The 11,098-nt window shown below is 40.5% G+C and overlaps 1 protein-coding gene across 1 annotated transcript in view; it reads left to right on the top strand.

Annotated features, from left to right (window-relative positions):
• The first annotated feature begins 3,972 nt into the window (after window positions 1-3,972).
• The window catches only part of LOC127158106 (uncharacterized), a 43,690-nt gene continuing 36,564 nt past the window's right edge, over window positions 3,973-11,098 (top strand). The window contains exon 1 of the mRNA XM_051101257.1: window positions 3,973-4,053. Coding sequence (XP_050957214.1) covers window positions 4,002-4,053 — 52 coding nt within the window. The 5' untranslated portion in view covers window positions 3,973-4,001. The remainder of the gene's footprint in view (window positions 4,054-11,098) is intronic.

Raw genomic sequence — 11,098 nt, 5'->3', positions numbered from 1 at the left:
CCACCGCCCTTCATCCCACACCCAGAGCATTGTTGGTGGGACTAACATTTGGCAGGTTACTCCCTGTCCCGTGGAAGTAACCCTCTCTTGTTTAACTGAGCATCCCTGGATGGATTTACTGCCCTTGCTCTACAGCCTGCAAAGAAATGCTCACTGCTTCCACATCTATAGCAGTGGGTGCAATAATTGTCAGTGTCACTCTGCTGACAGTTGAGGCATCTTCTTCGTTGATGACTCATTTGGGAAGAAAGACGGTGTGGTGCAAATCCTTGCTGGAACTGAGCTGTTCTCCCTCTCTGTCCTGGATTGTAATTAGGCCAATAGCCAGGGAATGGGCATTCTGGGTGACTAACTGAGGCATAGTTTCAGAAACCTGGCGAGGAGAGACCCTGTTCCGCAGCTGTCTGGGGCAACTGAATCGACTCTCTGATCTGTGACACTTCAGCGCTGAGATTCTTTAATAGTGCCATGTCTGATTTTATTTCTCTGAGTTCATTTAGCAAATCAGGGTTATGTTTATTTTTATTTTCCTGAAGTGACGTTTTCCCTTTCTTTTCTGCAGGTGCTGAGATGTCGTTGCATTCCACCGAATGCACCACCACTGAACGATGCTGGACTGCGATTTTCTTTTTGTTTTGTCTCTCTGTTTCAGTCATGCAAGCAAGGTTTAACTTCTCTAACAAAAGCTCATCACTCACATCTGTTTGTTGCAGGTATGGCTTCAGATCCCCTCTGATGTAGTCATTCTGCAGACCGGTAAGAACTGTATGCAGAAACATGTTTTGCACTAGAATGGGGTCATATTTGAGACTGGACTCAGCTTCCTGTGTTGCAAATAGGATCTTCTGTCTAAGATCCAAAACACGAATTAGAAAGTTCTGAGGTGTCTCCTTACTGTCTTGGACTTCCGACATCAGTTGCTTGTACAGCTCTGTGGCACCCCTCTCCTGGTAATGTGAACGAAGGATTCTTCTCAAGGTAGGCAATGTTAAGTTTGCTTTGCCCTCTAGATAGCTGCGTAGCTGCATACCAGGTACAATTGCTTTAATCACTGCATGGACTATTTCGTGTTCAGGGACATTTTTCTTTTTTCCATTCTTGATTTAATGGGCTAGGCTGGAAAAACTAAGTTTATCTTTCTGGCCTGGTTCCCCAATCTGACCAGATATTTTGAACTCCCTTTGCCAAAGAAGTGATTGGGTAAGATCTTTTGTCGGGACACTGCCCTGGAATGTCTGATCTTTTTGACTCTCTGTCTGTACCTCTTGTTTTGATTCACCCTCTTTTGGCTGTAAGGATAACTGTAAGGCTAACTGGAGTGCTTCAATCTGTTTTTGCAATTTTTCTTGTTCTGACATCTAAGTTACATGCAATTCCTTTTGCTGTGACTGTATTTTGATTTGACAACTGAATTTCAGTGATTTTGTCTTTAAGGTTAAGGAGAAATGACATACCCTGGTCTTCAAGTTCCTCTACCTCATCTCTTTCAAGATACTTTACAATATGTGTAATCAGAAATGAGCGACTCTTCCCCAAAACATTCTCTCTTTGCGTACCAACAATATTTAGAAAGTCACATACTGCAATCAAATGATCACTGTTGAGTGAGTAAAGTGTCCCCACTACTTCCAGTCTTAAGTCCTCCAGTGTGCTCATGTTGGTTGTGGATCAGTGGTCAGTGTCAGTGTAAAGCAGAATGTCTACTTGGTCGGGAAGAACTGGCAGCTCTCCTGGTTGGATAAGGAACCTCAGATTACTCGCACTCCTGCCCGTCCGATTATGAGACTACTGCACACTGCCGACCTCCTGTCGTTGTCGTTGTGGTTGCAAGGTGGGATGTCGTCACATGGCACTACATCGATCGGCAGGACCAGGAACCATCCATCTCGCTGGGGCCTCCAAAATGTTGCACCCCTGAAAAAGGGGAAATTAGGACATCAATAAAACACCACACAAACTCGTACTGCTGCTATGCGTTGAGCTGTATTGGCTGTGTAATTTCTGTCTTTCTTCAACAGTTATCACATGCGTAACAGAATCGTGAATAAGTGAAAACATTAATACAATACATCACATCAGCATATGTTCAAAGCCAATATCAAAGCCAAATAACACTTTATGTAATACACTTTCTTTTAACTTAACACTCATGTCTGTGTGTCCACTTACAACTGTAGCATGAGTCATTTCTTTGTGAAAATACTAGTTCTTTTAGTTTTCAACATCAACTAGTCCTTCAGAAACGTTTCCACATTACATGAACGAGATAACGATTCAGTTAACGATTCTGAGTCCCAGCTCAATGAAATACTATTTCAACAGTCTATTCTCAATCACTGAACTGCAAAATACAAATAACATCAACTCTTTTGCACACAACATTTACTTTCAATTAATATCATACAAAATACATTTTCGCTCAACTTTAAATGCTATGTGACATACATTATCTTCACGTCCCTCGTGGTTAGCATAGGTAGCATAGGTTATCATTTTGGTATCAAATACCGTATTTTCACATGTTTTCACAGAAATAACTGAACTCATGAAAACGATATCACTTTAACTTTCAATGAAAATACGTTGCTGTATATTTCATGCCTGAAAAAGGGGAAATTAGGACATCAATAAAACACCACACGAACTCATACTGCTGCTATGCGTTGAGCTGTATTGGCTGTGACGCACAGCGTAGTTCGTGTCAGCAGTCGCTTCACAGACAGCATACTAGTAACGTTACCGAATTAATTTCTGTTTTGCATTTTATCTTCCGTGTGTGTGTAAAACAAGACAATAAAAGGTCAAAACTTACCTCATTTGGCAGAAAACTCTGGAAGATGTCTGACGATATGCAGAGAAATGTTGAGTGCGACGACTCCGATGTTCATTTGCCAAACAAGCCGGACAGCAACTAAGTTAACCTTACGTAAACAATGTATGTGATATTTAACTCGTTTACCACGAAGAGTATATGAAAAACATGTTTCCCAAATTCGAAAGCCGACATTAAAATGAAACTTTGACCGAGAAACTCTCCGCGTCTTCTCTTCAGTGTTTTAACGCCTATATAAGCCACCAACGTTTTTGTTCCCACAATGGAAATTGCAAAGCGTAATTCAAAAATACGGAAAAACACCTGTAAAAACCAAAAATGGGAAAATTTCCTTCAATTATTAGGGTATATTGTTCTGTATTTTTACAGATTTTTTTTTATGGTGAAGTTCCCTAAGTAGTTTGAAATCAATGCATGTGTTGTATTTTATAATCTGTAAACATTCGTTTTAGATTAATATATGCTTCTTTCCTCTTTACGTAAACATTCTTCTTGGTGTTTCAACATTTCTGCTTTTTTTTTTTCTTTTTTTTGCTTTATATGCTTAGGTGATGATAATGACATTTCTGTCCATAGCACTATGCTTTCTGATCATTAAGAAGTTGTGTACAATGCATTTTTCATGCAAAGGTGTAAAAAATTATTATGCTACATTATCAACTGCCACTGTGATTTCTGATTTCTTCCATGTGTTTATTTTTTATACTTTGTATATATACTTTGTCAGAAATGTAATTTATAAAAAATATAATAATTTTCTTATACACATTGAATTTTACACATTACACACTTATACACATTGACTGAATGTTTGTTTCTTTGAAAAAAATGAAGAAACAAAGTAATTCATTATGTCAGGATAAGAAATAGAAGGAAGCACTATCAGAACATTAGTCCAGGACAACTGGGTCAGTTGTTCTTCTTTTATTTATTTATTTATTTATTTATATATTTATTTTTGAAGTGTCATGTTTTCACTCTCTATATATAGTGTTAAATTTATTATGGTTGTCTATAGCCAAGAGCTTGTGTTGTGACTTCAGCCCCACCAACTAAATCAGAACAGGTTTATCTAGATTAGCAGGTTTTAACATACTGCCTTCTTGCACATTATCGCTAACTTAAAATCTGTGACAGTACATACACACAATTATGTGTTTAGCTGAACATGGAGCTGCTTATGTTCACTGTTTTGGCTGTTATTCCAGTTATATCAGATGGTATGTACACTGCTTCTCTCTCATTATGGAAATTCTGGAGAAAATCAGAGAATTAATTATATTGTTTTTTTAATTCTCTGCAAATTTAGAGCATGAGTCAAAAACGTGGATATATTTGCATAAATTTGTTGTTTATGATTAAAAAAAAAAACACTTTTTGTAATAAAAGCTTCTGCTGAAATGCTTAAATTCAGTAAGATGACTTAATATAAAAAGTAATGTAAAATAAATTTTCTTTTTAAGTGTGTAATTTGAGCCTGATAGTAAAGGAAAACATCATGAAGGGTCCAACACAAGTTTGCCTCTTAAGTAGTTTGAAATCAATGCATGTGTTGTATTTTATAATCAGTAAACATTCGTTTTAGATTAATATATGCTTCTTTCCTTTCCTTTTTTTTTTTTTTTTGTTGCTTTATATGCTTAGGAGATGATAATGACATTTCTGTCCATAGCACGATGCTTTCTGATCATTAAGAAGTTGTGTACACTGCATTTTTCATGCAAAGGTCTAAAAATTATTATGCTAGTAAACATGATCAACTGGCACTGTGATTTCTGATTTCTTCCATGTGTTTATTTTTTATATTTTGTAATTATAGTCCTCTTTAAAAGTACACCTTTGGAAGTTTTTTTTTTTTTTTTTTCTTTTTCCAGTGTTTTAATTTTCTTTTAGTTATCTGTTTGTGTTATCGCACAGTTATTTTGTTTTTCTCACGTTTATATTTCCTGGTTAACCAATATGACCTGCACAACCACTGATCCATATAATTATAGATATAATAAATCAGTAGTTACAGCCTTTTTTAAATACAGAAACTGAAAGCAGCTTGTTTGATATCTCAGAAATGTAATTCATAACAGATATAATAATTTTCTTATATACATTGACTGAATGGGTAGCACTGTCACTTCACAACAAGAAAGTCTAGTCACAGGCGGAGTTTAACTTTTATGTGTGGAGAGGCACCCAAGGGCAGACGAATGAGAATTAACAGTGAGTGCAGTACAAATAGTTTGCAGAAAAGCCGCCTCTTTTTCCGAAATGCGTAGGTGACCACTATCTTTCTTCACCATCTCTTCTGATCATTTTTAGTCAAATCATTCTCTTTGTGCAGTACTGAAAGATCTGAGAATATGTCATGTGTCACTGAAGAGCCAGTTTCGCATTCTTCTCATAACTGAGATTTCTGATGTAGCCGAGCCAACGGGCAGTGTGAGTGCAAGCTGCAGTAGTGTTATGTCGTAGAATAGGAAAACACACACAAGACACAGGTAAATTTTGAACTCATTCTTTTACTGCAAACTGTTCTCTCTTTCGCCACCCTTAGATTACTCAAACATCCCACTAGTGCCACCCACAGGACAGATGGCGACACCACATCTCGCTCTCTTTTAAACAATTATACTTACAACACATTGCATATATACTTTGTCAGAAATGTAATTTATAAAAAATATAATAATTTTCTTATACACATTGAATTTTACACATTACACACTTATACACATTGACTGAATGTTTGTTTCTTCGAAAAAAAAAAAAACCTGAAGAAACAAAGTAATTCATACACATTGCATAGTAGTACCAAGGTTTTAACTGAACAGTATCAACGTGTCGAACATGACTTTAACATCTCCCTTGATTCAACAACATTTCTTATAGAACATCACTTTACTCTAAATGCATTATAAAACATCACATTCCCGTGTAAAATACTATTTATGTGACAACCATGGACAATGTTAGTTCATCACATAGTCCCGAGTCCACGCTGGTGCTCGTCTCACCCTAAACTGTCTTTCAGGCTGAGCCACTGACACAGGTTGCACTGATTTCGGCCATTTGGTCATCAGTAGATCACGTAGTTCACAATATATTGGACAGGCAGCACCAGCCACCTTGAATTCATCAGCTGATATGGCCATAAGGGTTGAAGTAAGCGCAACCACCTCCACATCATCCTCTAGCACAGGACCGCTGCTCTGTAATGGTAAGTGAGACAAGCAATCAGCTGCAACATTCTCATGTCCAGATTTGTACTGGATTTCATAGTCAAACATCATCAATCTAGCTGATCACCGAGCAATCCGATAAATTATATTTATATTAAAAGTATATTATAGACTTTTCATTAAGATCTTAAAGATCCATATCAACTTGTGGAAAACGGGCATCCAGTGGCCCCTTTAAATAGACATTGTGGCGTTGGAAAAAATGCAGTCTCAGATTTCGCCAGCAGGTGGCGTTCATATCTGCATCTTTGTCCGCATCGAGAAGAGTGTTCCTGCACAACCGGAAGCTGCAGTTTCAGGACTGCATTTCTAGGACCCTATATTTTCGTTTGTTTGTTTGTTTAATTTATTTATTGTATTTATGCATGTATTAGCGTCTTATACTATTTATTAGTGCTTGCTATTCAGTTCTGTATGTTGTTATATTTTAAAGAAATATGTAGTTGTTAAATTGTATACACTTAATTATTGTCCTAACCAACTCCTAACCCTTAACATACCCTGAACATTTGAAATCCTATTGAAATATTTAACCTGATTTATTTCAATATATTCCATATATATTCTGGTTTTAAATTCAGTTTTTTGTAAAGAAAGAGTTGTATCTTTGCGAGACTTCAGTTCATTAGCCGCAGCACAGCGATTCACATCTAATGTGTGACACGCATAAAGTGCAGTAAACAGTAAAACAATTGCCCTACAAATTAGTGTGTTTATTGGTACATTAATAAATGTAAGATAATTTGAATACAAATGCTAGTTTATAACATTCAGCAGAACAATGAACTGTTTTGCACAGCTAAAAAGGCTAAATGGAGATTGCTGACACCGCCTTGAACACAAGTTCACACCAGGTCTTACATTAAAAATAAGATGGAAAGATTAAAAAAAAAAAGAATAGTTTTTGTTTTATGCGAGAATCAGGTCTCCTCTAGATGGCGCTGTCACAAAAAATAGGGTCTTAGAAATGCGGTCCTAGATCTGCGGTCCTGAAACTGCACCCTCCGTGTTTTGAAGGATGAAAACTAATAACGGACAGTGAAAGTCATTGGTGGATTTCTTTGATTGGCAGCTCAAAATACGAATCAGTAAAGCTTAAGCTTAATCTGGGAGTAGTTCCGCTAGACAGTAAAAAGAAGTGCGTGGCAGCAGAGTTCAGTGCGGAGCCAAATGAGTGTTCTCCACAAAGTTTATTTCCAGTTTGTGCGTGCAGCTAAAAAACCACACACACACCCTTGTGTACTCCCATCTACAATGGAGAATAAAATGTTAAAGAAGAAACATCTGAGTACTTGCATTCTTACCGGATGTGCCATAGTGATTGCAAACTTTACTAACCAGCCCAAATAAGCACAAATACAACATTGGTCCTTCGAGCCGGATCGTGCAATTGCTGTGGATTGCTAAAGATGTCCTCCGACCAGAGGAGTAGAGAAGGAAGGCCAGCGGATGTGCGTCCTAAACGGCGAGTGCGGCCACCAGCCTGGTTGGAAGAATATGATGTTTCTCTTCCGCACTATAATCAACCTTCCCCTGCTGTTCAAACTATGCCTCCCACCACAGAGATACAGGAGCCTCAGCACCATATTGAGAGAGTAGCCGAGATGACCCCTCTCACGCATCACACAGTCTTTGACCCTTCAACTGGACTCAGGCAGAGACAGTTTACTCATTCTGTCCAGTTTGAACAGATGTATGAGAGCACACCTGTACCTCACCACAGTATATCAGGGGATGTATCGTCAGAGATATTAGAGGCTATTCAACAGCTCAAGAAGGAGAATCAAAAACTGCAATCTACAGTCTTAGACATGCAACGACAAATGAGAAGTGATACTGCAGTTCCAGTGCACCAGAGGCCAATGCCACCATCACATGACAGAGCCCCTATACCATACAAAGAGGAGGACTGGCCACTCCCACCCCCACCAGTAGCAGACGAGGTCCCACTTCCACGAACTGTAGTGAATAAACCACTACCTCCACCTCCAACAGCAGCTGTCCCAGACTTAGTGGAGGAATTAACTGCATGTTTGCGTAGACTAGGCAGGACATCACACCCACCTTCGGGTCCAACGACTCCTGAATACTGTGAACCCGATGACGGTTCAGTGGCATCTTACCAGCAGAGAGCACATGACACTGATAAACAGTCCAGGTTTCCCCACATACCTTCTCACGTCAGTGTGCAGTATCGAAAGGAGACTGGTGAGGACTTCCATAACCCTCAGCGAGAGAAAGTATATCGAGGCCCTAAGCCCACAATTCCAGATTTCACCAAAGGGGACCCACGAGAGTTTGCCAGACTGAAGATCTCCCTGGATAACGTTCTGCCTGAAGATGCCACAGAGAGATTTAAATATCAGATCCTCCTAGATCATCTCAAGTTTGAGGATGCCCTTCTGATTGCAGACTCATACACAAATTCAAGAAGATTCATTCAGACACCATGGCATCCCTTGCAGAGCAGTATGGACAGCCCCACTAGTTAGCTCTGCATCATATTGCTGACCTCATGGAAGGCTCGAGTATTCGTAGTCATGATACAACTGGATTCAAGAAGTTTGCACTCAAGGTCAGAGCACTCGTGGGCATGCTAGATCAACTTGGTGAAAGTGGTAATGTCGAACTCCAGTGCGGCTCACATGTTACTAGGCTACTGTCAAAGTTACCTCAGGACCTGCGTGCTGATTTCAAGAGGTACATGTATCCCCTGGGAGTCCGCATCCCCACACTTCTGAACTTTGCGGAGTGGCTAGAATACGAACTGACAATTCAAGAAAGTGGCTTTGAGTTTGTTGGAGAAAGGAAGGAACGCCCTGGTCAAAGAAAGGACAGGCACAAAGACTTCAAGTCTAGTAAGACATTATCCATATTTCACAGCTTAGACCCTTCCTCCGCCAATCAACAGACAGAAGGGTTCAGTCTAAGTGCTACTAGACTACAAGATAAGGTAAAGGCATACTGTCCCTATTGCTCCAACACCCAGCATTACTTAAATCAGTGCCAGAACTTTAGTCAGCTTACTAAAGATCAGAAGAGCCACTGGGTAAAAACAAACAAGAAATGTTGGCGTTGTGGTCGCACCCACCAAGCAGCACAGTGCCGTCTGAAAATAACCTGTAAAATCTGTAAGGGCAGGCATCTTGAGGCACTCCACAAGCTTAATGATAGACCAGTCAGAGAAAACCCTCCTCTTTCCAGTCCCACTAATGAGGTTCTGTACTTGGATAGGCAAGCAGGCTGCAGTCAGGTACTCCTGAAAGTCACCAAAGTGATCTTGCATAATGGAGAGCATGTGCTAGAGACCTTCGCCATTCTAGATGATGGCTCAGAGCGAACAATTCTCCTTCAGGCTGCTGCTCAGAAACTGAATCTTCGCGGGAAGAAAGAGGACCTGGTACTGAGAACAGTTCGACAAGACATGAAGGTCATACGAGGTAATTCTGTGTCCTTCTCCATTTCTCCTGCTTGTCAGCCCCAAAGAAGTCTTTAAGATCAACAGAGCATTCACAGCAGATCAGCTAGGGTTAGCAGAACATACTTACCCTATCAAAGCTCTACAAAGCAAGTACAGGCATCTCAGAGGACTGCCCATTCCTGCCCTTGATAAAGCTCACCCACTCTTGTTAATTGGCTCTGATTATCCTCACTTAATCACGCCAATTGCGCCAGTACTCTTGGGTCCTTCTGGTGGACCAGCTGCAGTGAGAACGAGGTTGGGTTGGACAGTCCAGGGTCCTGCAAAGCTTGTCCATTATCAGCTTCAGTCTCAACAGTGCTTGAACATTTCAGTTGTGTCTCCTTCAAATGAACTGTTCAAAAATGTGCAGCAACTTTGGCAACTGGACGTACTGCCTTACAGGAATGAGAAGCTTGTCACTAGATCTAAGCAAGATCAGGAGGCAATTAACCTGTTAGAGGCGAAGACCAAACGGATCGACATCGATGGGATCCAGCGCTATGCCACTCCTCTCCTCAGGGTAAAGCACATGCCTAAACTACAAGCCACAAAGGAAGCTGTGATGGCCAACCTCCGCAGCACAGAGAATCGTTTAATGAGAGACCCCCAAAAAAAGCAGAAGCCTATAATGCTGAAATTAAGAAGCTGGAACAAGCTGGCTATGCAGTCAAGGTACAAGGGCAGATGCTGAGTGAGACTGACGAATCCTGGTTCATACCTCATCATATGGTGAGTCACAATGGGAAGAACAGAGTTGTCTTTAACTGCTCATTTTCCTACAAAGGAAAAAACCTGAATGATCTTCTCCTGCCTGGACCAAATTTGGGGTCTTCTTTACTTGGTGTGCTGCTGAGGTTTAGGGAGCACTCTGTTGCTATTAGTAGCGACATAAAGGGCATGTTTCACCAAGTGAGATTGCTGCCAGAGGACAAGCCGCTCCTCTGTTTCTTATGGCGCAATTTGGAAAGAGAGAAACAGCCCAATATCTATGAGTGGCAAGTGCTTCCATTCGGGACAACATGTAGTCCATGCTGTGCTACATACGCTCTGCAGAGACATGTATTCGACCACAGCCAACCTGGAGACCCGGTATGAGACTCTATTGAAAGATCATTTTATGTAGACAATTGTCTACAAAGCCTTTCTTCGTTGGATGAGGCCAAATTGCGTGTGGATTCATTGAGAGACCTGCTAGCTACAGGTGGCTTCGAATTACGCCAGTGGGCAAGTAATATGCCTGACGTCATTTCTCATTTACCTAAGGAAGCCAGGTCAGAGAGCAGTGAGCTCTGGCTCAATCAGACTGGGGAAGACTCACAAGAGTTTGCACTGGGGCTGCGTTGGCTATGCCATTCAGACACTCTAAGGTACAAGTGCCGCCTGCTAGACTGCCCAGAACCAACAATGAGGAACATATACAAAGTGGTAGCAAGTCAATATGATCCTCTCGGATTCATTGTTCCCTACACAACTAGGGCCAAAATTCTTATCCAACATCTTTGGGCAAAACACAGAGAATGGGACGATCCATTGCTGCCCGAAGATCTTCTTCAAACCTGGAACTCTTGG

The sequence above is a fragment of the Labeo rohita genome, unplaced genomic scaffold (genome assembly GCF_022985175.1).
Source record: "Labeo rohita strain BAU-BD-2019 unplaced genomic scaffold, IGBB_LRoh.1.0 scaffold_134, whole genome shotgun sequence".
In the NCBI taxonomy this organism is placed as follows: Eukaryota; Metazoa; Chordata; class Actinopteri; order Cypriniformes; family Cyprinidae; genus Labeo; species Labeo rohita.
This window is presented reverse-complemented; position numbering and strand designations above follow the sequence as displayed.